The sequence below is a fragment of the Sycon ciliatum genome, chromosome 12 (genome assembly GCF_964019385.1).
Source record: "Sycon ciliatum chromosome 12, ocSycCili1.1, whole genome shotgun sequence".
Classification (NCBI taxonomy): domain Eukaryota; kingdom Metazoa; phylum Porifera; class Calcarea; order Leucosolenida; family Sycettidae; genus Sycon; species Sycon ciliatum.
In genome coordinates this window covers 2,879,099-2,906,530 of record NC_088654.1, presented here as the reverse complement: position 1 = coordinate 2,906,530, position 27,432 = coordinate 2,879,099, and the positions used below count along the sequence as shown (strand labels likewise).

Below are 27,432 nucleotides of genomic sequence, written 5' to 3'. Positions count from 1 at the left end.
TGTCTCTGCTTCCTTGTCCGATCCTTTACCTGTAGTGTCTGGTGTTCCACAGGGGTCCACTTGAATATGTTGTGTTTCATCTGGCGATGTTTGCATGATGCATGTAGCACCCTGTTTGAGTCCTTTTTTGCTGTCGTGCCCTCAACTCGCACTCGGGGAGGCCAAAGCAACTTGCTTGTGGTCCCACCTGCTAGCACTGCTCGTTCTGCTAAGCGCCTAACGCACGCTGGAGCCATTATGTGGAATAGATTGCCACCAGCAGCAAAATGTTCAAATAGGTATTTGGATTTTAAATCTCAAGCCTTGCAGTATATATTATCAGCGACATAGGTTTTCCAATGCTTACTGGATTGATATCTGTTCGTTGCAACCAACCTTCCGTCATTTTTTCCTTTCTCTTTTTCTCTTGTATCTACTTTTTTTTTTTTTTCTCCACAATATCCTTTAACATGTTATTCACAGTGGGTCCAATGTTATTAGGCATTTTGCCTGTTTTGATTTCCACTATAAATAAAGTATACAACAACAACATACTGGGTCCACTCCTTTTCCTAACTTATGTGAACGATCTGCCCTCTCTAGTTCCAGACGTCAGCCTTTTTGCTGATGACACTGCACTGTTGTGCTCTGACAGCTCGCCGTCCAACCTCGTTACCTCCCTGCAGACCGGCATTAACTCCACCATAGCATGGATGGAAGCTTGGAAACTGAGGCCCAACATCGCGAAGACCGAAGCAATGTTCATCAGCCCATCGCCGACTACTCAGCCGTTGCACTTTCCAGGGGCCAATGCTAACGTTAAAATTGTTCATGAACACAAACACCTTGGTGTTATATTCGACAGCCATATGTCCTGGTCTCCACAGGTCCAGTCAGTATGCAAGCGAGCTAGCTCCTCCCTTGGCATGTGGCAACCTCACTGCCACCATTTAAATGACCATTGCCGAAAATTGTTCTTTACGTCGTATATGTTGTGTCAACAAACGCAAACACACGAGGTAGGGTTTGTGACTTATCTTTCAGAAGACCAAGAGAAAAGACTTCTTGTCCATAGCAAAGGACAGGCAGAAAACCGTGATGCATGTGTGTACTAGTATGCGTACACACGCGAGTGCAAAAGGGCAATGCGTACAACAGGCAGAACATATATGGATACACCACGCCCCTTCTGAGATAAAAGACATATTTATCTGATCAAAACAAACAAAAACAAAAAAAACACAGCAGCAATGAAGTGCATAAGTAACAGCAACAGTCATAGGTCCGGCAGAAGAGCAGAAACAGAATGAGGACAAAGTCATCAGTCATAAGATTGTCCGCGTGTGGATATCACATTAAACGGGACATTCTGCTGCCGATGGCGATGACTGCAGCGTGGTGCAGGCTGTGCTGGGGCATGTACACCAGGGGCAATAGAGGCAACTGGTGTCTGGCCTTGTGCCGCGTCTGGAGCATAAACAGTAGGGACGGCTGCAGCTGGCGGGGGTGTAGGAGAGACTCTTGGTCGGAGGAAACGGCGGTTGCGCCAATAGATGCGGCCGCTTGGAAGTTTCACCAAGTAGTCCCGGTGCTGACCAATGGCTACGATTGAGCCATGAGCTGACCACAACTTGGTCCGGGGATGCTGGATGTCGACATGTGCTCCAAGAGACAGACGAGGAAGGGACCGAGCAGAGCGGTTGTAATGCTGCTGAGTCGACTCCAGGTAGTGTGATGAGCGCTGGTCAACTTCATTAGCGTGTGTTTGCCATGCAGGAGCAAAGCTGGAATGGTGGGCAAACACAAAAGATGACAGAGGCCGGCCGTAGAGAGCTTGGGCTGGACTCTGACCAGTGGCGTTCGGGGTATTCCTCCACTCAAGCAACGCACGTTGAAAGGAATCCACGTCGAGGTCGCCATTACTAGTGGTCTTGTGAATTAGCGACTTCATGGCTTTCACGGCATTCTCGGCAAGCCCATTCGACTGCGGATAATGGGGAGAGGATTTAGCATGACGGATGTGCCAGGTATCACAGAACTTAGCGAACACATGGGACTGGAACTGAGGGCCACCATCACTGGTAAGTACCTCGGGGACACCAATGTCAGGAAACCAGCGGCGAAGAGACCGAATGACGTCTGCAGAGGAGGCAGTGCGTCCGAGCTTGGCAACGCAGGGCCAGCTGGTTAGTCGGTCCACATACACTAGATACTGCAGGCCTTCACACTCAAACAGGTCGGCGCTGCAATGCTGGAATGGCAGATCTGGAGCACGATCGTCCACACGGAGTGGCTCCTTCGGTTGTGAGGCGCTGTGCAGGCGGCACTTGTCACAACTGCGGACAACATGCTCGATGTCGGCTGACAATCGTGGCCAGAATACAATCTGCCGGGCACGGGACTTCGTGCGCGTCAATCCTTGATGGGATGCGTGCAGATCAGACAAGACACGCTGCCGGAGAGCGACGGGAATCAAGAGACGGGGTCCTTTCATCACTAAACCACTGTCAATAGAGAGGTGCTCGTGACCATTCCAGTACGGCTGGAGTGACTCAGGCATGAGGGACCTCTTAGCAGGGAAACCAGACACGATGAACTGAACTAGGCACTGGTAGTCAGCGTCGGCCTGGGCGGCGGAGCGGAGCGCGTGGTACTTCAGGCCACCAGACGTATCAAGCGTGCACACACGGATAGCAGCGCCCTGAGAGGCAGTACTCTCACCCAGTTCATCGTCAGGGCAGGGGTCGCTGACTGGATGGCGGGACAGAGCGTCAGGGAAAGCATGATCCGTGCCTTTCCGCCAGGTTGCGTGTAGCTGATAGGGCCGAAGTTTCAGGACGAGCCGCTGCAGCCGGGGATTCTCTATCTGATCCAAGTAGTAGGAGTTCAGAATAGGGATGAGCGGGCGGTGGTCGGTAATAACTTCAAACCGAGCACCGGAGAGATAGATCGAACACTTGCGTACTGCCCAGGTAACTGCAAGGCATTCAAGCTCAATGACGGCGTATCTCGTCTCGGCATCAGAGAGGAACCGGCTTCCACATTGGAGTATGCACCAGGTGTCGCCCTGCTGCTGCCACAAAACATAACCAAGTCCGTTCTTCACGGACGCATCAGTTTCTAACCGAAGCGGTCGGCCAGGCTGAAAGAACGACAATATCGGGGGAGAAGCCAGGGCAGCTTTGACGGCGTTAAACGCGTCAGTGTGTGCCGACTCCCACAGGAACACATTCGTGGACTTCAGCAACGGGCGAAGCGGGTCGCTGAGCTGTGCGATACGGGGCGAGAAATCACTACACTGGTTGATTAGCCCGAAGAATGAGCGGACGTCAGTGCGATTAACGGGTACTGGGAAATCAGTGATGGCTGCCGTCTTGTCACTGTCAACGGTGTAACCATCCGTGTTGATGTGGTAGCCACAGTAGTCGACTTCTGGTACGCCGAAGACGAATTTCTTAGCGCTCAGGGTAATGCCGTGCTGACGGGCGCGGAGCAGAGCGTCACGAACGTGGGTGAAATGAGTCGTCAGTTCCGTATCGTACACAAGACCATCGTCAACCACTTTTACGAAGTTGGTGAGGCGATCAAACGCTGCGTCGGTACGGGAGTTGAATACATCACCAGCCGAGACAAGGCCCTGCGGGTTGCGAAGAAACTGGTACCGCCCCCACGGTGTGATAAAGGTGGTGAGCGGCTTGGCATCGTCGGACAGCGGGACTTGCCAATAGCCATGTCGGGCGTCGAGCTTCGTGAAGTAGCGGGCTTTGCCGATGGCTGCCACTGCGTCATGTGGTGTACGAGCAGGATGGGTGGGTCTGCGTACCTGATCATTCAGCTTTCGAAGGTCCACAGTCAGTCGCATCTCAGTTGTGCCCTTCTTCTCAACGAGAACGATTGGATGGCACCACGCAGAGGGTTCTGTGACTGGCTCGATAATGCGATCATCGACCATACTGTCCAGTTGGGACTTTATCTGATCCCGGTAGGCAAACGGTATGGTGCGAGCAGTGCGGACGCAGCTGGGTTCTGCACCTGGTTCCAACTGAATGTCCATGGGCGGACCATCCATTGGTGGAAGCTGTGAGCTGTCGAAAACGTCGGCAAACTCTTCCAGAAGCTGCTGTTGGAGCTGCCGGGCCGTGTTGGGTTCAGTACGGGCAGAACGGACAAACACGGAGGGCCAAGAAGCAGGCAACAGATTCAAGGCACAGAGGCTTTGGCGGGATAGCAGTGCCTCATCCAGGCCTTTGTACACGTGCAGTGTGGTGTCGTGTGTGACGGAATCGAGCGTCAAGGTCGCCTGGATCTTGCCAAGACTGGTCAAGGGTGCGCCATCAGCGGTGCGCACAATATCCTTGTCGGTAGGCAGATTCTCAATAAAGTCTCCGAGGAGCTCGAGGTGTGCAGGGCCAATAGCGTTGATGTCGCTGCCGGTGTCAGGAAGCCAGCGCAAACTGGTTGGCTTGTCGGCAGACACGAGCTGCGTGTTGACGGCTATGGTAGCCCCTTCACGGGAGGACGCGGCACGTTGCAGCTTCAGCTGACCGACAGTCCTCTTAGAAGCAGACGGACACATGGATAAGAAGTGACCGGTGCGTTGGCAGCCATTGCATTTGCGATCCGCAGCAGGGCAGGGTCGCTTGCTATGAGCGGTGCGGCCACAGTTGGGACACTTGTCCGGCGAGGGCTTGCTGCCAGACTTGGTATCCTTGGCTGCGGGTGCTCGAGCTTGCTTGGATGCCATTCCTTTCTGCTTCTTATAGCTGGAACGAACGGCACTCACGGACGCGTCTCCAGTGGCCTGACTGGGGATACGTGACGAGGTTTGACTGGCAGCCTCCTCGGCGCGGCATAGGTCGACGCAGGTTGCCAGGGTTAGATCCTTCATTGCCAGCAGCTTGTGTCGAACGTCATCCTGCAGGATGCCGGTAACAATGCGGTCTCGCAGAATTTCATCCGTGTTAGCCTGGAGCGACTGCTGGCATGTTTGACACATACGCCCTGAGCATGTCGAACAGACATCCAACCCGGAGAAGTTGCACGCATGAAACAACTCCCTCAGGGATGTGTACCACGCGTCGAACGTCTCTCCAGGTTGCTGGGCACGGCGATAAAATTCAATCCTGTCCAGCAGGGGGTTGCGCTGGCGCCGGATGAACTTGCGTAGTTCAACCATGGCCTCCGGGACATCATGGGTGTTTGGCACCACAATCACACCTTCACGAACGAAACGTCGCAGGTCCTCATCCAAGGCCTGCCTAAACGCGGCCATCCTTGTCTCGCGGGGCTGCGCTGACAACAGCTGACACCGGGAGTAGTCCTCCCAGGCCTCGCTCCACGATACAAATTCAGCTAGATTCGCCGACGACAACAATATGGGCCGATCCACAGCGACGAGCTTGGTGGATGGAGCAGGAGCAGACGAAGCAGGTGCACTCGTGCTGCTTGATGATCCTTGCGACATTGACTGCAACAGAGTTTGGAGCTGCGCATCGCGCTGGGCAGATGCTTGCACTTGAGCTTGGATCAGCTGCACCAGTTGGTTGATGTCCGGCTGTGACTTAGCACCATCCGCCATGGCGAAATCACAACTATCGATATCGTACTACAAGGCTACGAAAAAATTCTAGAACTTCGAAACGGACAATTTTCGAAGCGAAACGAAAACGGGCAGAGAGCAACACTACAGGTGGGCTACTCTACAACTGCAATGGAACTACTAGTATACTAAGACTACAGGTAAAGTAAGACGTTCACTGCGCCATGTTGTGTCAACAAACGCAAACACACGAGGTAGGGTTTGTGACTTATCTTTCAGAAGACCAAGAGAAAAGACTTCTTGTCCATAGCAAAGGACAGGCAGAAAACCGTGATGCATGTGTGTACTAGTATGCGTACACACGCGAGTGCAAAAGGGCAATGCGTACAACAGGCAGAACATATATGGATACACCAGTATATTCTACCTATATTTGATTACTGTGACACAGCGTGGTGCGGTCTGTCTCAGGCCCTTGTTCAAACTCTGGAAATACACCAGCGTCTGCTTCTAAAAATCCTGTTTCGCAAAAATCTAACATTCTCCTCCCAACGTCTCTACAGTTTAGCTTCAGTATCTCCCCTCTTAGAGCGACACCAGCAACATCTTTGCATCCTTGTACACATGATCTTATTAGACTTGGCTCCAAAACACTTTGCTAAGTATAACTGGTTTGTGTCCACCAGATCAACACGTCATTCCTTCTCATTACCCCGTGCCAATACCTCCCTGTTTCTGAAATCCCCTATCTTCTCTGCGTACACTCTCTGGTCTTCCCTGCCAACTAGCCTTAAAGCATGCACAGACATTAAGGAGTTCAAGCTTCAGCTTCTTCGTCCTAAATAATCTCACCATTTTCGTCATGCCTCCCCTTGCAGTACTCTCTTTGTTTCTCTCCTTATTATTCAGTTCGCCGTGGTTGGCTACCACCCGACTTCTCATATATATTGGCAGTCTTCTGACGAGCCAGGAGATGTTGAATTAATAATAATAATATATTTGTTGTTCACACTTTTAATTAATTATGCTGTTATAAAATGTTCTATTGTTGTACACAGTACCCTCAGTTCCGATACTATTCACTGATGAGCGGAACACGAAAATCGATTTTGAATAACATAAAAATCCTTAAAAATTCCATGAACTCGTTGTTGTCTGGCCATGTCTGCATCGATTATACTCCTAATTGCACTAATAATAATAATAATAATTTTAGAATTGCGATCAACAGAACGAGCTGAACCGTTAATTACACCATTAATTACACCATGACCTATTTCAGTACGGAAGTACCGAGCCAACGGAATACACAACAGGAACGTGAGACGAGGGATGGGAGGAGACGGGACCTGATTGCTCCGAGGCAGGACGTCGTTGAGGAGGATTCGGCCAGTGAGTCCAGTGATTCCGGTGAGTGTGAGAGCGAGAATGATTGTGTGAGTAAGAGTGGGTGCGAGCGTGTGTTTTCTAGTAGGAAGTCATCAGTGTATAAGCATCTTGCGTCTCGTCCTGATTGCTGTAAGGTTTATTCTGATTCTTCTTTTTCTGTTTTGTGCCGTGCTCGTCATGGTTATAAGTTGCAATTGAGTGTGTTAGAAGCTGTTTGTCAACGTATTCATAAGCCTAATCTGTGTGTCCAGAAGGACAGCATTATTCCTTTGAAATTGTTTTAGTAGCAGCTTGTTCTGTCTGTTTGGCTCTGGTTGTCCATGGTGTCATATCTTGTGTCACAGTATACTAGTAGTCCTTACAAGTAGTGTTGAAACGATCTCACCGGATACTCGTTAGCTCGCTCGCCAGAAACTCGGCTCCTTTGTGCGGCCAGCTCGTTTGCACTAACGAACACCGTAGTCCGTACACATGGCAGTACATGTCGACCGGGGAGTCGACCGGGGAGTCGTAAAATATTTTACGACTCCCTGGTCGATCGAGAGTCCAGTCTCGCGCAAAGTGAAAATCACTCGCAGTTACAGTGACTGTATGCCTGCACGACACTTGAGTTGTTTCAGTTGTCGTTGCAGCTTTGGTGGACTCTACTGATGTCTTGTTCCGCATCTGCTGACCTGTCGCAGGATATGCTTCGGTCACCTCTCCATTCGAGTGAAAGTTACGCTCAGTAGTTTGGAAGTTTTCTCCCGCGATGCAGCGAAGACCAGGGCTACTTGCAATCTTTGCAAAACGGTCTATTCTTACAAAAGCTACTCGACTCGGCGCTGAAAAGACATCTCGAAACCAAACAGCTGTCTTTTTGCTTGCATAGAACAGGGTCACGTGTGCGAATATATACAGCTTCCAACACCTGCAACTGCTTAAAGAAACGCGCGCGACAAATAACACTAAACCAGGAATCGTCAAACAACTTACGACAATCCGGACTGGACACCAAATGCTTGTAGATGACAGACTTGCTCTTGTCGATGTCGAGTGTTGGAAGCTGTACATATTCGCACACGTGACCCTGTTCTATGCAAGCAAAAAGAAAATGTTGTAGCACTCACACTTTTTAAATAATACGCACTCACCAGTTTTTGTTCACACGCACTCACAGCTGCCACATTCATCTACTGCTACCATTCTCAGATACACTGCAAAGGTTCACACTATACGCGTTATGCATAACCGCTAGCTGTGCTGCATTCTCACGCTTCTTTTCATATTACTCTAGTTATATAACTGGTTGTTTTAGTGATTCTTACTATGTGACGATGTTCCACTGATGATGGTCACACGAAAACGTTCTGGAATTGTTTCATTTTAATTGTTTATACATGGCTATGAGTGCACAATTGATATTTTTCATTGCAATAATAATAATCATTGTGTTACTTAATTAATTCTGCCCGTACAAGAGGCCGGTTTACCAAGAAAAAAAAGAAATAAAAAGGGGTGCATGAGTCCATTCATCGGAAACTGGCCCGCTGGCTTTTGAAAGTCGGATTTGGGCCGAATTGAGGATCAAAAACCCACTTTGAATCTCAAAAATCTGGGTTTGGGATCTGCTTCTCCATACATTTTGCCATGGCATACCTGTCTTAATTTTGTAAAACATGGCTGAATTTCTATTTCCCTGTTCTTGGACTTTTCTGGCCTCAAATGTGGCAAGGAGTAATTGCACGGGCCACACAATGCAGGATGTACTGTTGTTTTCACGATATCTACAACTATGTGAGAGAGACACTAGAAAGTTAGGGTGCCAGTTTCCAATGAATGGACTGTAGTGCATGCAGTTGGTGAAACAGGGTGAGCGGGAAAAGGGTGCATGCAGTTGGTGAAACAGGGTGAGCGAGAAAAGGGTGCATGCAGTTATTGAGGCAAGGTGTGCATGAATGTGTAGGGAGTGCATGAATGTGTGTAGGGAAGTGCGTGCATACGAGAATGTGTACGCGACGCACGAGCTCGGGTATAATACGGGCTTCACCTTCAGTCCCTTGCTCAGTTGCTTTCTTGTATCGCAAGAGGGAGTTTTGACTACGCTGGACTTTGAGGACTTGAGTTGATCTGCTATCTATGCGGTAAGTTCCATTCGTTTTTGTGAATGTATATGAGAATAGGTGTGCTGTTCGGGCAGGGAGAGAATTAGCTTGTACATGTACCTCAATGTGCTGTCCTCTCTAATCTTTTACCCTTTCTGTACCGTAACGTACTTGTGTATCAGTGGTAGATTTTCTTGTGACTGGACAGGACCTGACAATGCTTGCAAACGCAAGCAATGTCAGGTCCTCAGTACCACACCGTGACATGTACTCGTTGCTCCTGACAAGTCTGATCAGTTCTCAAAAATACCGGTACATGGAATGGACGTACAATACCGTATTTCCGCGATCAGAGCCCTTTCTTGAATACTGTTTTATCTCTCATAGGGCCCTAGTCTCTAAGCGCCTTTGAAAAATAAAGCTTTCCTTTGAATAGTTTCCTCCCCCTCCCCCCCCCCCCCCCACACACATACACATGGGCTTGTAACAAAGGTACATGTAGGTTTGGTGTTGTTTTGCTAGTGTTCTTGTCCATGCCACTGCACCGGTGGTTTCAGCAACAAAAATCTCAGTTCTTGTTGCCGTTTCTGTGGGGTTTTGAGAGTTTACCTGGATGATGCAAATATAGCAGCATTTAAAAAATAGTACCCTCTCTTGTACAGTTTCCCACCTGTGAGGGACATTGAAACTTGAAGCAGTGCCCCAGTTTCGCTAATCACGGATGCGGTAGTTGGTCATTTGCTTACTGGTGCTGGTGACTGTGAAAGTAACAGCCAAAATTGCGGCACAAAATTGCGGTAAAATCACAAATGTTTGAGTCCAATGATCCCCGTCCCCCTTCACGTTTGTTCAAGCTGTAACACTAGTCTTGTCACAGGATATATCTAGTATTTGCTCACACTTAGCTCTCTCCAAATTTAGAAATTGGAGAGGCGTGGATCATTGTGGCATTAGCTAATCTTCTTGTTGGGCGGCCCACGCTTGTCTCTAAAAAGTATGTAGAAAGGAGTGTATAATGAACTGTGGTAGCTCTGGTGCGATCCATTCTACACTATTCCATTCGAGCTGTTTTGTCTCTTCGTCAGCCAATTTCCCGAATATTCGAACATTCTTTCATTCATTTTAGTTTCGCACCCCGAACATTTTCTCAATTCAATGGCCTTGCAGAGGCAACCCACAGGCACAGAGCTAGTCGGGGAGTAGTCAGATATTCGAAGACTCTCTGGTGCTAGTCTGTACAAGTGTGACGTTCGTACTTCAGCGCTGTTATGCGAAGGGTAGAATTGATGAACTCCAAAAAACGTGCCTCGAGTCCTCGACTGCAGAGGGTAGCCTAGGTGCAACTGATCACAGGAATTGAACCCACAGTGACTTTTCACCGTAGTTTTGCAGTGTTGTTATAACCAGGATATTCTTTCATTCACTCGTTACCATCAAAAGCGTTCGATTACGGAGAAATTGTTTTTATTTAGGCCCTATCCGTGAGTTAGTGGAGTGTGCACACATGGCGCCAAATTGTTAATTATGATCTTGTTTGCTATCACTTGGATTCTACTAAGTCATAACTCCAGTTCATTTTGTTGCATGTACTGTTAACAGGTTGAAGATGGGATCTATTTTATTGCTTACTCTATGTGTGTTGGCTTCAATGCTGCACACAATAAATTGTGCTGAAGGTAAGACTTTGAAAACCTAACAGATATTCATTTTCATTTTCTATCCGTTGTATGGAAACTTGCAATGACAAATATTGTGGACTCGTCAGCGCAGCATAGAGGAAATGAGGCCGAACCTGATAGCAATGGAAATAAAAATTTCCAATCAGGCCCGAACGTACCTTGCCAGAGTGCTCAAACTGACAAGTCAGTGAGCTCTGCATAATGCAAACAGCAAAGGCACTACCCCACGCAAGAGTGCTCAACTGCTACAAGAGCAGGAGCGAAATACTCAATCTGCGGACAGAACTGTTTAGATACACTAACTATATATCAGGCAAAGCTCCGTATAAGTTCCGTACTACTTCTGTATTGGTCGGGCAGGGATACTACAGTACTATTGTTGCAGTCCTTGCTGATTTGTTGTTGTGGAAAAGTTCTTCTTTCTCGTCATGGTGGGCTGTTGTTGAGCAAGTGACGCTTCGTATCCCAGTATCCAAGCAACATTACAAGAGTTTCTGGACCAAACTGTCATAGTGGGCAAACAAGGTCCACTCAGGAATAAAATGAGCCAACTCGGTAATCGGTAATTTGGCCATGTCCGGGGATATTTGCTCGTTATAGACATTTACTGATTTAAATGATGATAGGTTGAAACCATTAGTCCTATAAGTTTGGCAACAAGAGCTAAAAGCCAGAAGGTTATATACACAGTTCCATATTATTAAGAGTCATCAAAATGTAACGTCAAAGTTTGTGCCAACAAGCTAAATGAGACGATAGGCATTTCTCGAAATCCTTATATTGCTTTTTAGTCGATTGCAATAAACAAAACCAGTTGTAGCGGCATTTCATGGCATTTCATGAAGGTTTTATTGAGTTCTCACAAACACATTCTAGAGAAAGTGGTGTTGGACACAGAATTGGTTCGTGACATCTCAAAATGACGCTTCAGCTGGTTCTGTTTATTTGCAATCCCCACCTCACCGCCCTTTCAAATACAGTGATCGCCTTCACAGGTTTTACTGTATCCCTGTATTGCTACTTTCTATTTTCTTCTCTCGCAATGCAGGCGCTTTGTGGACAACAGTGAGGCACCACGACAAGTATTACCTTTCAACATTCAATGACGAACAGTGGGTGCAGTACGACGTGGCAAGAAGGGCCTGCGCTTTCCACGGCCAACGTCTCTTGTCCGAGAGTGATATGCCTGAGTCAGTATTGAAAAGCCTTCAACTTCGCCCCGGTGCATATTTCCTTGACGGCGGCAAGAAGATCGTGACACAAAACTACGAGGAAGGATCAAACCGAGTGATCCTGGAGATTTTCAAACTCTACCCTGGTACTAAGAAACAGATATTATGCATTCGTAAGTTGGACATTTAACTTGATTATCGACTTCAAAATCTCACTGTTTCCTTGAAAACTATGTCCGAACGGCCAAATTGTCACAGTGGGCAAACAAGGTCCACTCAGGTATAAAAGGAGCCAACTCGGTAGTGCCATCTCACTGCTTCCTTGAAAAATAGATACCGGCAATCGTAATCTGCTTCTTGATATTCACAAGGTCCAGTGCCGTCGTGATGTCACTACATGACATTAGAGACCCTAGCACCAGGAAACTCTATCACACAGACATTTACCGCAAGCCTTTTATAAAAGCCGCACTTTAATACAAGCATCACTTTAGGAAGCGTACAATCGCACATAAGCCGCCTTGAAATGGTACCAGCGGCTTCAAAATGCAGCACTATGCTTACTCCCAGCCCTAGTTTAGTAGAGTGTAAGCCTGTCTGGTATAGACGCCTGCGGAATTCCCCCCCCCCCAAAAAGTCGTATAAGCCGCGGCGTTTATACCAAGAGTAGATACGCTCTTTAATCTTGACTTGAATACGTGTAAACTTTGGATGCCCTCTATGTGGAGGTTTTCTATTTTATGAAAGTGCAGTCTGCTGACATTGTGTAGTGTTCAAGTTTTACGTTCGCAGTCTGTGTTAAGTTAACTGTTAAGTGACCAGTAGAGTAGTAAAAAAGCACTGCCTGACAGAAAGCCACTCGGCGTTTGTGGTCACAACCAGGAGCTTGGCAGTTATCCGGAATGCAGACACTTGAGAGGTTATTTACTCTTGCATTTACTTGTTGTTGTTGTTGTTGTTGTTGTTGTTGTTGTTGTTGTTGTTGTTGTTAACCGAATGTTTCTCCTCTACTCTCCCTACAGAGATCTGCGATCATGGGCAACTTGTGAAGGGGCGCTGCATCTGCCAAGACAGGTACTTCGGCGAAACGTGCGAAAAATCACGTAAGACCTGAAAATAGGCTATGCAGACTGAAAATGCCCCATTTTAGATTGCGAACACTGGCAGTAATGGATGAGATCGAGTGGAATGATGACCAGCAAAGCTTTGATTGCACACACATTGCAACGCACCCGCCAACACCCAAATGATTTAACAGGGAGATTGTTATATCAAGCAGCAAGGCTCCATTCCCCTGTTGATCTCCAGTACCATGGCTGTCAGAGCAGAACAATAAACAGAAAAGGACTTACGTACGAGTTATGACTGACAATCCACCAACTTAAGGAAACGAGATATTATACAGTCAGGTAGTGCGCATAACAAGGCACAAAACTGGCAGAGATCTTGAGACATTAATTTTTTCTTGTCCAAGGAGTTTCTAGTGTCTTCAAGTGAGTTGGGTCAAGTTTAGCCTCAAAGTAGGCCTTGGCGGATAATGCCGGCAGAAAAATTGGCAGAATTCGGTACCATTTCTGGTAGGGGTGAAACAATTATACCGAATACTCGAGTACTCGCTCGGTTTTTTCAGAAATAATCGTACTCGGAATAAATCAGAGTACTCGTTCATACGTGGTACATGCATTTACCACAGAAATCTGGAGTTTCAGAGCAGCATTCGGCAGATATTGACGTGCAGACTGGTGGTGAACATTTGTTCACGAGTAGAGAGAGCCCAAATGACCCAGCAACCAATATACCAGAGAAAAATGACTGCCACTCGGTTCAATCAGGGTTGTATCATGTGATTTTAAGGCCCTCGGTGTGCAATTTTTAGGAGATGAAGAATACTCGAATACTCGAATATTCGATCGGAGAAAATCAGAGTACTCGAACTCGGGATCTCAATGCGAACTTTCACCCCTAATTTCTGGTAAGTTTCATGCATGTTTGGTATGTGGATAAAGAAATGGAGCAGAATTCGAGGAATTGCCCGCCATAAGGTTTGTATGGTTCTGCCAATTTCGGTGCAAAAAAAGCAGAGTCTGCCACCTTTTCGAGCATTATCCGCCAAGGCCTACCTCAAAGTACCACACTAATAATTACTGATTTAGGTGATGATGGGTTGAAACCATTAGTCCTACAAATTTAAATTGCCAAGTTTGTTATAATTATTGCGCTCTTTGGAGCAACTCACACCATAATTATTTTAGCATGTGTACGTTTCAATACCATTCTACTGCCAAAATGCTGTGTAAATTGACATTGTGCTTCGTCTCATTTTCAACCTTAAAATTAACCGATTTGAGAAATGATGAAGAAAGAAAAAGGACAAAATGATACGAGTTATGACAAACTGTCCACCAACGTAACCCGATCTTATACAGTCCTTTTCCTTTCTTCATCATAACTATATTGGCTCACCATGCGAGTTCAGATTTGAGAGATGATTATACAAAAGGACACATCAGATTTACAACTCCCTTCGTCTCTTCGTATGCAAATATGTTTCCCTTTGTATAAGTCTTGAGTTCATTTCTGTCTCCATGGCAACTGACCTATATGGGTACACTTCCATTTGTTGTTTTCGTTGCAGGTGATTATTACTATTTTTGTGATGCCAAAAGATGGCTTTATATGGACACGAAGGATAAAGTGGTTTACGATTCTGCCAAGAACTTTTGCAATATTAGAGGCGCCAGTATACCTACCGACGCCGAGGAAACCTGCATGACGGAGCTTGCCACCCAGGTACACAAACACATAGGACAAGTACATTTCTGGGCTACTAGACTAGCTGATGGGAATCCGCTTGCCTTTAATGGACATGGTGTGCTTGCTCCTGCGATCCCTACGCACAAATTTAATATAGCCTGCGTTGACAGGAGGGGTAAGTCGATTAAATATAACATTCACATATTATTTGAGTTTCTTTGTGCTGTGCTGAAGCCATTTATGTCACCATACGAGACAAGGTGAAATGCGCACCGACTATGCAATATTTGTCTCACGCTGCACAACTCCTGATATTCGCAATAGTCACCGACGACTTGCACAGCGGCACAGCGCTTGGCCCATTTGGCAGCATCATCCCCATCTCGGAACTTTGACGATCTGGATGTGTACAATTTCCATGTTTTCTTTGTATAGGTGCCAATAAAGCAGCGTAAGTGTGTTGCTCGTGAACATAATTTTTCTAAGGTCAAGAAGTAGTACATGTACCAGGCAACTTGTGGATACAAAATGTGCTTTCGTCGCGACATATTGACATCGTTTCAAATGTGATGGAAATAACATACAAAAATTAGCTACCCATAAAGGGTGCATGATCATTTACATGTCAGAATGCAACTCAGCCGAAGATTCAAGCAAGTTACATATCTTCCTCGCCACTGTCGTTCCTGGAGGAACAGCTCAAACGTTCTATCTGCACAGCTGTTGCACGGTTCTTGTTCCACTTCTCCCCATCTCGAATCTCTCTCAAAGGCAGTGCGTGCCTGTAAAAATAATGCCTTTGTTTGAGACAAAAAGGAAACGCCACATCAGCGGTGTCCTATTTTCTAATCGCCTCTTGCACTTGTCGTATTTGCTGATCCTCACCCAAGTGAGCCGCTGGTGCTTGTACATGCAGCACAGTGATAGCATCCGCTTGTTGTAGCACCTGTGCATACTGCACTTAAACCTTTATCAAGAGTACATAAACCAGAGTGTGCAACTCGGGATTGTTCCTGTGGGAGCGTAATTCGTGCACTAAGTCATTTCTGACGGCATGGTAAGCCACAGGTACGGTGAAAAGTTGCGTAACCAGCCGCGGTGGTGCAGGTCACTGAGTTTGTCCTGATTTCGGTTTTTTGATACGGATAGCCTGGTGATTTTACTTGTCGGTGGATGTACGCAGCGCACACAGTCACACAAAACACCGAACTCCTGCAACAGGACGTCTAAAATCAAGCAAACTTTTCATTTCCGGGCTATGAAACATGAAAATTTGAGCTGTACGCAAGTCGCGGCGGCTTGGCTGACCTCATCAGGGTAACGTAGTGCACGAACTGCGCTGTTTCAGATCTGATATGCACAGTTGAACACTCTGGTTTATGTACTCTTGCCTTTATGTACCAGCCCCATCTCGAACCGTAAACACAGTTACAGTTGAGCGCGTCCATGCACTAGCCGAATCCAACTTCGGGGCAGGATAGCAAACACGGAGCGCCTCCATATACCTTTTCGCTACACTACCAGCACTAAGACATGATGGGAATGATCTCTGCCCTCACAGAAACTCAAATGAAGCCGTCGTTTGCTGAACAACAGCCCAACATGACGAGAAAGAAGAACTGCTCAACTGCAAACAAATATACAGCAAGGGCTGCAACAGTAGCGCAAGATGGCCCAAAATTTCTCTTGTACAAGGCAGCCAGTGCACTCGAGTTTCACATGTGCATCGATGCCTCGTCGCACTAATGGAAAATCATGATGTAGCAGTCGGGCGCTTGAGGATATCAGATATGCATTGCAGTTGGAAAACCAAGAATCGAAAAATAAAAAAAGTTCTCTTCGGGGGACAGCCACAGCCCTACAAGTAGGTACCTAAAAGATGCACGATATATACAAGTATGTTATATCCGCGCATGCACCAGACGTACATGGGCTCATGGCAACCTGAGAAGAATTTTGAATTTTTGGATGGAAGCGTGGGACGCATGTGAAACTCGCATGCACTATCTGCCCAGGACAAGAGATCGTTCTGGCACAATCTGGGCCTTCTTGTACTACTGTTGCAGCCTTTGCTGATTTGTTGTTGTGGAAACGTTCTTCTTTGTCGTCATGATGGGCTGTTGTTGAGCAAGTGACGCTTCGTATCCCAGTATCCAAGCAACATTACAAGAGTTTCTGGACCAAACTGTCATAGTGGGCAAACAAGGTCCCCTCAGGTATAAAAGGAGCCAACTCGGTAATTGGTAAGTTGGCCATGTCCGGGGATTATTGATCGTTATAGACATTTACTTCCTATAAATTTGGCAACAAGGGCTAAAAGCCAGATAAGAAGGTAATATACACAGTTCCATATTATTAAAGCCTAGTTCACATTCGACGCAACGCCGACGGTACGGGACGTAAGGGCTTGTCGGAAGGGCTGGGGTGAGCTGTAAAATCCTGTACGATACGTACGACACGACATGCAGCAGTCCTTGCGACGTTCAACGTCGAACGGCGCGAGTCACTATTATTTATTCTTCTTTTACTAGGGAATTCCCAACAGGCGTCAGCGCCTTTTTACAGGGAACCCTAGGTATAATTTGATGGATGAGCGAAATTCAGCTGGTGAACTAGACATGCGGCAAGCCGGTGGAAGTGTATTCCACCTGGCAGCGCCCAAATAAGAAATTGCACTAAAGCCATATCGGGTTTTAGCGGGGGGCAGAACAAGAGCAGCAGAGACTTGGCCACGGGTGGTGGCTGCAGTGCGAGCACCATGGGCGCGCAAGGTAAAGCGGTCTCGCAGAAGAGGACTAGCAAGTCCATTCAGGCAGCGGTAAACAAATACATAGGTTTTGAAGTTGAGGCGTTTCTCAAGGGCGTACAAGTTAGTATGACTGTATAGAAGAGTGGTGGGAGTCATTCTATCCAACGAAAATATTCTCTTTAATGCTACGCGGCTGGCAGTAAGAAGCTTGTCATACAGGGTTTGTGATAAGCAATGAATATATGCAGTGCTGCCAAACTCAAATGTGGACTGAATGATCGATAAATAGAAAAGTAGTTTGCCAAAAATGCTGATATTCTGCTTTGCATGGACAAATGCTCCGACCTTCCTATTGACAGTTGCACATACTGCATCCACTTGGGTTGAGAAAGACAGATGTTCGTCAACCAGTATTCCTAAGTACCGAGCGTAAGCAGATGGGGCTATGGAAGTGCCCCGGCAGTTTACTGCGGTGCCAGGTGGCAGCTCCTTGCCCGGTCGCCTGAGCAGGACAAACTGAGTCTTGGACGGGTTTAACACCAGTCCCTTCTGATCTAGGTAGCAATCCCGAGCGGCAAGGTCAGCACTCAGCTGGGTTGTGATGATCTGGATGGACTTGTGCCTGATATAGAGTGTGATATCATCGGCATAAAGTTGATTCAATGCATGTTGGAAGCACTGTGGTGCATCACGGGTGTAAATGCAAAATAGCAGTGGGCCGGGCACGGAGCCTTGTGGGACGCCTCTTGTGCAAGGGCGGGCCCCCACCTAGCTCTTGTCCTACTCTTACTCGCTGGACGCGTCTGGTCAGGTAGCTTGCAAACCAAGCAAGTGCAGTCATAAGGCACGGTCCGTGACGGGGTGACTTTCGGACCTAATTTCTAGTTTTTCGAGACTTCTTTTCAATTATTTCTCATTGAAAGAAGCAGAATCAAGTTCACAATACCAGTTTTTCATAAAGATCAAAAAATTAGCCCTGAAAGTTGTGGCATTCAAATAATAGCCCCAGGAAATGATAGAATAGTTCGTCTGTCACGCTTCTGAACTATCCCTAAATACAATAAGGGACATGAGATTTTATGTTGCTAAAATTCAACTCAAGTCGTGCTTGCCATTCTGTGAGTTATCATGGGAAGCGCAGTGTTCGAAATGCTAAAAATATTCAAGTACGAATCGGGAGTAGTCGGCGCACGACGCCGTCTCCTGTTCACACTCGAATTGCAGCCGTTTTGTACGCTTGCGTCCCCGTCTACGGTATGAAAAGTTGGATCGATCCAACTCTTCCCGTCGCTTCCCGTTCTTTAGGGTAGTACGGTTGCGTTCCCGTTCCTGGTGTTCACATTAGACGCCGTCAGACCGTCCTGCGCTTCCCGTCGATCCTTTCGTCGCGTCCCGTCGCACCCCGTCGAATGTGAACTAGGCTTAAGAGTCATCAAAATGTGACGTCAAAGTTTGAGCTGGCTCGAAAAGATTCTTTATCGATCGAGTGGATGTCCTTCTTGTCCAAGGAGTTTCTAGTGTCTTCAAGTGAGTTGGGTCAAGTTTAGTCTCAAAGTACCACACTTAGAATTACTGATTTAAGTGATAATGGGTTGAAACCAGTAGTCCTACAAATTTGACAACAAGGGCAACAAGAGCTAAAAGCCAGAAGGAACTAACTGCATATTTTAAGAGTCATTCTTAGTGTGGTTCTTTGAGACAACTCCCTTCGTCTCTTCGTATGCAAATATGTTTCCCTTTGTATAAGTCTTGAGTTTTTTTCTCAATGGCGACTGACCTATGGGTACACGTCCATTTTTTGGTTTCTTTGCAGGTGAATCTCACTATGTTTGTGATGCCAACAGAGTGCTTTTTATGCACACGCGGGATTTACTGGGGTACGATAGTGCCAATAAGTTTTGCACTGATAGAGGCGCCAGTTTACCTACCGTCAACGAGGAACCCTGCATGAAGGACCTTTCTTCCCAGTTACATAAAACCGAAGGAGACCTATATTTCTGGACTACTAGACCAGCTGGTGGGAAGCCGTTTGCCTCTAATGGAGTTGATGTGCTTACTTCTCAAAAGCCTACGAACAAATTTAATGTAGCCTGCGTTCAGAGGAGGAGTAAGTCGATTCAATAATTATAACATGCACATTTTTTTGGAGTTTCTTTGTGCTGTGCTGATGGGTCCACATGGGTCAGCAGGCTGCAGATTTCAGAGTCATTTCACACGATTAGCATAAATTGTTATGTTGTAACGGTATTACCGTAAGGGGGGTAATACCTGATCTGGGTTCGACCTTTGGCAAGATGCTTGTGCAAGCTATTATTTCGCGCGATACAGCCATTTATGTCACCATACGAGAAAAATGAAATGCGTACCTACTATCCAATATTTGTTTCACGCTGCACAACTACAGATATTCGCAATAGTCACCGACTTGCACAGTGGCACAGCGCTTGGCCCATTTGGCAGCATCGTCCCCATGTCGGAACTTTGACGGTCTGCATGTGTACAATTTCCATGTTTTCCGTGTATAAGTGCCAATTAATCAGCGTATGTGTGTGGCTCGTGAACATAATTTTTCTAAGGTCAAGAAGGAGTACATGTACCAGGCAACTTGTGGATACAAAATGTGCCTTCGTCGCGACATATTGGCATCGTTTCAAATGTGATGGAAATAGGGGTGAAACGAGTATCTATTTTGACCAACCGATCACTCATTCATAATATTCGATCGAGTATCCGATTATTTCGAGTATTTTATCAAAATTCAAAAGCGCTAGATTTGTGAGTTCTCGACCAATTCGGAAGAAATTATCTGTGAAAATAGAACAAAAAGTCGCCAACGTCTTGTACAGAGTGTAGAGTATCGATTTTCACCAGTTTTCAATATCTCATAACAAACTAACTTTACTTGCGGTGGTGATTGCATCGTCCAAGTCATAAAATACTGACTCAAACGCATGCATAACGCATGCATATGCGCATACCAGTCGATAAACGGTACGTACAACAGAAATTTTTGAAAAATAGAATGCCAATACTAAAAAAAAAAAAAAAAAAAAAAAAAAAACGATCGAGTGCAAAATTTCGAATACTCGCTCGTTTGAAATTTTCGAACGAATACTCGAATATTCGAACTAATCGTTTCACCCCTAGATGGAAATCATATACAAAAATTAGCTGCTCGTAAAGGGTTGAGTTGAGCGAATATAACTTGTTCATTACATTCATTTTGATTTTCTCTGTCCTATGCTGATGGGTCCTCAAAGGATGAAACAAGATGCTCTCTGCAGGTGTCGTAGTCAATGCCTGTAATAACCGAAATCACCGGACATTGCCAAATTTCGGATTTCGCTTAACCGTTTGCTCCGTTTATCCTTGATTGGAACTTATTCGCCGATTTAGTTGTCGATGTTTTAATCATGGCCAATGTCCAAGGACCAGACCATCTATGTTCCCACACCAATCCAAGTTACCTACTTGATCCGCGCAGGCACAATTGGGGCTTATCTTCAGACTTGTCTCAGGAAGAACTCAAATGCGCATGATCATTTACATGTCAGGAAGCAACTCAGCCGAAGATTCAAGCAAGTTACATAATATCTTCTTCGCCACTGTCGCTCCTGGAGGAACAGCTCAAACGTTCGATCTCCACAGTTGCTGCACGTTTCTTGTTCCACTTCTCCCCATCTCGAATCTCTCTCAAAGGCTGTGCGTGTCTGTAAAAATAACGCCTTTGTTTGAGACAAAAAGGCACCGACACATCAGCGGTGTCCTTTTTCAAATCGCAACTTGCACTTGTCGTATTTGCTGATCCTCACCCAAGTGAACCGCTGGTGCTTATACATGCTGCACAGTGATAGCATCCGCTTTTTGTAGCACCTGTGCATACTGCACTTAAGTCCTAATGCCTTGCACCAGTCTTTTAGGCTAGTTTCCTGAAAGTCCTTTGCACGAGAGTATCCCTCAAGACTTGGAGCTTATTTTGAGCAGCTACTTTGACCTGTCCTCTGTGAGCTTCATGGTATCATGATGATGTAGCCAAATCAGCAAGATGTTGTCGCATCACTGACTTCTTCTGTGAATGGTATTTCGCGAGTTCGCATCGCGTGTCGCATCGCAAAAAAAGCTTCTGTGAATCCCGCTTGAATCGGTGGTTCCACGCCGTATGACATAGGCGGAACACCGAAAAATCATGTGCGTATATATTATAGAGCCAATTATAACTTGACGGTAACGACCCAATACCACCCGACATGGCCAAATTTCCGATTTCGCTAAAAGTTGGCGCCTACTGTCCCCACAGTCTGTTTCAAAAAGATTAGCAATCAAGTTTGACGATAAGGGAAATTTGGACAAAAAAGTACATACAATGGCTTGTTAGGGCATGGCAAATTGTTCTGTGAAGATTTCGGAACAATTGGACCAACCGTTAAGGAGTTAAAATTTCGGCCAGGTTTCTGGCCTTTTCCAATGTTTTTTAATTTACTCTGGAAGCCAGTATCGATTTGTGATCAAAACCTCCGATTTATCCCTTCCTTTTTGGCCTTTTGGTTATGAATGCTGTCTGCTGCCCATGAAGTAGTTGTGAGTTCAAATCCCAACAAAGTAAAACATTTTTCTTCATTGTTTTGGTGATCACGCTTGTACAAGACAAAGAAGGTGGCTGCCCCAAACGACTTGTTGTTGGAGCTTGCGTTTCCTGCCGAACCGACTGGCACTTGACTGGCTCACGCCATGTGAAGTTGTGAATACACACAACACTGAAACCGCTTGAGTGAACACGGAAGTCATTGCGCTGTAGCTACGTGTTGTTGAATACACCCGAACATCGATCGATCGATTTCTATCAGCTTTCACAGGCGTCTGCTTTTCTCAAAATGTCGTCGAAGTCACACGGATAGGTTTGCAACATCAAGGCTTTGGGAATGAGTCTGTGTCGATGCCGTTTTCGTCACATCGTGAGAGTAAATTGCATCCGCGGCAGCTCAAAGAATCTATTTGGTCACAAAACGAATTGGGACGCATCCCGCTCGTCAATTTATCACACTTTTGACACGTCCTCGACCAGCTCCTCTCTGACTCCATATCAGGGAGTCGTCAAATACCGGGAGTGGAAACGAGATGCGCGAGCGTGATCCATGCTCGCCTCGCGCTGGACATGGAGCACGCCGATTTTTTTCAAATAATCTTTTTTGTGCCACATTCACCAATTCCGCGGGATTTTCAAAATGTCAAAATTTATTTTGGTTCTTCCTGCAAGCGGAGCAGTTTAGACGTCTCCATACATAAACCTTCTCGTCAGATTTCCGCTTCCCTTTTGTAGTATTATCACTCTTCGTCGTGGATTCGTCGGCAGTGCATGGTCATGCTGGACAGGGAGATATCGGTAGCCATTTTACGGCTGATTTTTTAGGAACTTGGGCGAGAGGTGAGTAAAAACCAAGCTTTATCGAGTGAATACTTCTATCACTGAATAGCTTTGTTTTGGTTTGTTACACATGCATGCTGCATGTACAGAGCATTCGATTTATCAACCTGCAGTCAAGTACAGACCCAGGGAAGCTTCTCTTTTACTTGCCCAATGATCGTGCATAACATTTTATGTGAAACTCGTAAAAAGAAATGCAATGGTAGATTTAAGAAACTATGTGATGGTCAGGAATCAGGATACACATGGCATTCTCTACCTGGATGAATACTTGTGACAATTTTAATATAGAAATACTGCGCTGTTTTCCGTGTGCGTTTTGTCCAGACCTGGAGACCACATCAGCTGTGTTTTCAAGTTTAATTTGCGGTACAGTAGTGGCAAGAAAGCCGTCCGTCATGCCAGCATCATCCGCAGCAGCAACAGCAGCAGCACCCCAGCCCACCGCCATAGTCAACTGCACTGCAGAGACACCTAAAAGATACCATGGTGGTTGGTGTGTTGTTGCGGTGAGAAGAGAACTGGAAGCTAGCAGAAAGCCTGAGTTAACTAGCCTCAAGCCGGTGTTGGCGACTTTCGGCCATGAAATTCTGGCCAACATGTCTCCGAATCTACCAAACTTTGAAAAGATAATTGAATCTGAGACACATGAGCATCCACCGTGTGTGTGCATGCACAGTGTGGGCATGTCAGTATGTGTATGTGTGTGTGTGTGCTGCCAAAGATGGCTCTCTCGTCGTGCCGATTGAATATGGTCCCTAATCTCTTGGCAGACTGCCGACTTTCTGCCGTCGCTTCCATGTTGTCGGTCCCGCAAGGGGACAGGTGACCGTAATGGCAGTGTTTACCAGGACCAGGTGTGTGTGTATGTGTGTGTGCATGCATGCATGCATTCCAGTGTGTGTGTATGTGTGTGAATGTGCGTGCATGCGCAGTTCGTGCATGCCGTGTGTGTGCATGTGCAGTTTGTGCATGCCAATGAGTGCGTGCGCACCCGTATATTGGTGCGTGCATGTACGCATGCGTAACTGCTAACACCCAAAGTTGGCAAAGAGAAGCGAGACAGAAAGAGAGAGAGGGATTTAGAACAGTTTAATTCACTGTGTATTGTCAATTCTGTGATACTCGCCACAATCGGCCAAATCTGTAATTGGATTCTCAGTGTTGGTGGTGAATATACGTTGTCATGCTTCCTCTTGACATGAGACATACTGAAAGCGGTGATGTTCTCTTACACTGAAGAAGAAAATAAGAGAAATTCCTTGACTTTATAATAATGTGGTCGTCATTAAAAAACAATAATGTTTTAGAAACAAAGGGTTCCTCAAAAAGTCAGTGGCATATCATCTTACACCGAGAAAATTCACAGGTAGCACCTATATGCAAAGGACAATGGTTACGAGAAGTTTTTTCGTGGGTCGAACCAAGTGGCTTTGATTACTGAGGCTGAGCTATTTTCCTCGATAAATTACATCAAAAGTCACGTCACTATCCGCGCGTGAATCGGGCCTCCAGTCATACATCGCAACACTGCGATAACGCCTACCGATAAATTAGGTGTCCTCCTACTAGTAAACGAGCAGACCACTGCAAATATCTCTGTATACACGTTCTGATGGACGCTTTCTCCCAAAAAATACTCAAGGCTACTCTAAATTGCATTTGACGACGCTGAGGTACTCAAGGCACTGCAAAAATTTTGCGCGAGGCAAGCATGGATAATCAAGATTAACGGCGTTTCCACTCCCGGTATTTGACGACTCCCTGCTCCATATCGATACGAGGAAGAACATGTACGAGTAGTAGTAGCCGACGTCAGTGAGTTGTCATTTTTCATTCTTTCGCGCGGAATATTTCTTCGAGTTCACAGTGAGTTTTTCCAGGCAGCGCTTGAGCGCTCATACGGTAAGACGGCAAACTCCCTGTTGATCTTGTTGAAACTGACTATAGGTGAGCCTCATTCACTGAGTCTTGGGAAGATGTATTGAACTCCCGACACAACAAGAGCACAGTAATTTTAGTTATAATTCATACATTTACATTTTAATGGAAACCTGACCGGTTTCTGCAATTATAATGCTTCATCAGAGGATGAAGAATGAGGTAGAAAACACTAGCTTATATACACGGTAGGCATGGATTGGCATACTAGTAGTGTAAAGTGGAGAAGGTTGCTAGTCATGTTGCGCTATGCACCAGTAGCTGGGCGTGTAGCAATGCAGTAAAATAATTGTCTTGGCGCAAATGTGGCTAATACGCATGGGTGACGTGAAGCTTAGGAAATAGCTAGGTGAAAAGTTGTAAAGCTGTACAAAAGTAAATGAACCATAGGGTTGAACTAGGTGAAAGTTGTAGGTTTGTACTCATGTTTTTGGTTGGTTCCAGAAATTTCTAGAACCAACCAGAACTCATTTGTTGTAAACCAGCCGACGTAAAGTGAGTTGTCATTTTTCATTCTTTCGCGCGGAATATTTCTTCGAGTTCATAGTGAGTGTTTCCAGGCAGCGCTTGAGCGCTCATACGGTAAGACGGCAAACTCCAAGGTGATCTTTTTGAAACTGACTATAGGTGAGCCTCATTCACTGAGTCTTAAGGCAAGTGCTGGCGAGGTAATTTTATGAGTTGCAAGGGCGGCAAGTTGGTGCCTTTTCCTGCCACACTTGGAGGGCCAAAAATCTGACTTGGGTCCGGGGGTGTCCCCCGTTGAATTATTTTTAGGAAAATGGCTTGCAGTTGGGGCCTCAGAACACATTTTTAATTGTCGACACACATGCAAGCAGGCGTGCATTTTACAGCTACATGTACATATACATATACATGTACATGTACAATGACTGGCCGAACGCGACCTGGTAGCGCCGAATGGCCAACAAAATCGGTTGTCCCTCTTTGGGAACAACATCTGTCGGCTTGTCCGACAGGCGATCAAAAATCTGACGTTTCCGAAAAATCGGAGCAAGTGGCAGCCCTGGTATTGCCTTCGGTTTTCTGTACGAAAGTTGGCACCTGCATACAGCCGTTGTTCAGGCGAACAGTTAAGCCTAGTTCACATTCGACGGGGCGCGACGGGACGCGACGTAAGGATCGACGGGAAGCGACGGGACGGTCTGACGGCGTCCAATGTGAACACCAGGAACGGGAACGCAACCGTACTACCGTACAGATCGGGAAGCGACGGGAAGAGTTGGATCGATCCAACTTTTCATACCGTAGACGGGCGTAGACGGGGACGCAAGCGTACAAAACGGCTGCAATTCGAGTGTGAACAGGAGACGGCGTCGTGCGCCGACTGCTCCCGATTCGTACTTGGAAATTGTTAGTATTTCGAACACTGCGCTTCCCATGATAACTCACAGAATGGCTAGCACGACTTCAGTTGAATTTTAGCAACATAAGATCTCATGTCACTTATTGTATTTAGGGATAGTTCAGAAGCGTGACAGACGAACTATTCTATCATTTCCTGGGGCTATTATTTGAATGCCACAACTTTCAGGGCTAATTTTTTGGTCTTCACGAAAAACTGGTATTGTGAACTTGATTCCGCTTCTTTCAAGGAGAAATTAGGTCCAAAAGTCACCCCGTCACGGACCATGTCTTATGACTCGCGCCGTTCGACGGTGAACGTCGCAACGGCTGCTGCATGTCGTGTCGTACTAATCGTACGGGATTTTACAGCTCACCCCAGCCCTCCCGACAAGCCCTTACGTCCCGTACTGTCGGCGTTGCGTCGAATGTGAACTAGGCTTTATGAAGCGTACGCCTGTTCCGACAAATGTACCCGACTTTGTGCGGGTACGGCACCGTATTTCGTGAGTGCATGAATGACGGCGGCATCGGAGATCAGAGATCCAAATCGGGATGTCCAAGATGTGCAGTTGCAGTGAGGAAGCGAAACAATGGCGGACAGCAATGCGGGATTTGCCAAGAAAGAGACGAAGTTCAACAATGGTTTTGTTAGTGATCTGTCTAAACAAGTTTTCCTTGCAGGTAGACCCAGTAATCTGCCCGGAGGTGACGTCATCTTACCCCTGGTTTATGAGGGTGTCCGCATTTTCCACGATTTGCTGGCCTGTGAGGCCGTCGACAAACATCACAGTATTGACCTTCAGCCTCCACAATTCAGCCTCCACAGTGGCTCTGGAGGCTGACGCTTTGAGCTGCCTGGCGGTGCGGAGTTATCCATGATAGGCAGGTAAATACTAGTAAGAATATCAATTGATATATGCCAGGAGGGGGGGGGGGGGAGTAGTCACGACACTGAGAGCTTCAAAACTTGCTTCTTACTCTTGGCGAGTTTTTGACATGATGCCAAGAAAAGTACATTTTGGCATGATACGTTCACACCATCACGCAGTATTCTTATCTGTACATGGAAGCAACAATACCCGACCCAACATAACCAGAACAAACAGGAAATACTTGAAACACTCATCAAGCCTCTTTTTGCCCTTTTAAACTCTGTTGCTAGTTTGTCAACGGCCTAAGGATCCAGCTTATGGGTCTTACAGCAACGGTGTATTCCTTCAACAAGAATATCTTGATACGCTGACTTTGACATGTGAACAGGGATACGAGGTTCAAGGTAACCCGAAGGTGACTTGCATCACAGCACCTTCCACTACTACCCCACTAGCCACATGCGGTAAGCTTTCTTGTGTGGTT

General features: G+C 46.4%; 2 protein-coding genes and 1 long non-coding RNA gene across 3 annotated transcripts in view; 2 read left to right on the top strand and 1 right to left on the bottom strand.

Annotated features, from left to right (window-relative positions):
- Positions 1 to 1,300: 1,300 nt before the first annotated feature.
- On the bottom strand, positions 1,301 to 5,557 carry LOC135828720 (uncharacterized protein K02A2.6-like). Its single transcript, XM_065341143.1, has one exon. The coding sequence runs from the start codon at positions 5,555 to 5,557 to the stop codon at positions 1,301 to 1,303; it is 4,257 nt and encodes a 1,418-aa protein (XP_065197215.1).
- Positions 5,558 to 8,951: 3,394 nt separating this feature from the next.
- The window catches only part of LOC135828718 (uncharacterized), a 46,241-nt gene continuing 27,760 nt past the window's right edge, over positions 8,952 to 27,432 (top strand). The window contains exons 1-7 of the mRNA XM_065341142.1: positions 8,952 to 9,030; positions 10,591 to 10,667; positions 11,719 to 12,015; positions 12,865 to 12,945; positions 14,478 to 14,771; positions 19,159 to 19,452; positions 27,239 to 27,412. Coding sequence (XP_065197214.1) covers positions 9,026 to 9,030; positions 10,591 to 10,667; positions 11,719 to 12,015; positions 12,865 to 12,945; positions 14,478 to 14,771; positions 19,159 to 19,452; positions 27,239 to 27,412 — 1,222 coding nt within the window. The 5' untranslated portion in view covers positions 8,952 to 9,025. The remainder of the gene's footprint in view (positions 9,031 to 10,590; positions 10,668 to 11,718; positions 12,016 to 12,864; positions 12,946 to 14,477; positions 14,772 to 19,158; positions 19,453 to 27,238; positions 27,413 to 27,432) is intronic.
- Positions 22,510 to 23,412, top strand: LOC135828433 (uncharacterized). The gene is made up of 2 exons (XR_010555665.1): positions 22,510 to 22,767; positions 23,095 to 23,412. It is a non-coding gene; the product is annotated as an uncharacterized LOC135828433 (long non-coding RNA).

Bases quoted from the DNA above. Each gene is read 5' to 3' on its own strand.
- LOC135828720 (XM_065341143.1), bottom strand. From the start codon at position 5,557: ATGGCGGATGGTGCTAAGTCACAGCCGGACATCAACCAACTGGTGCAG.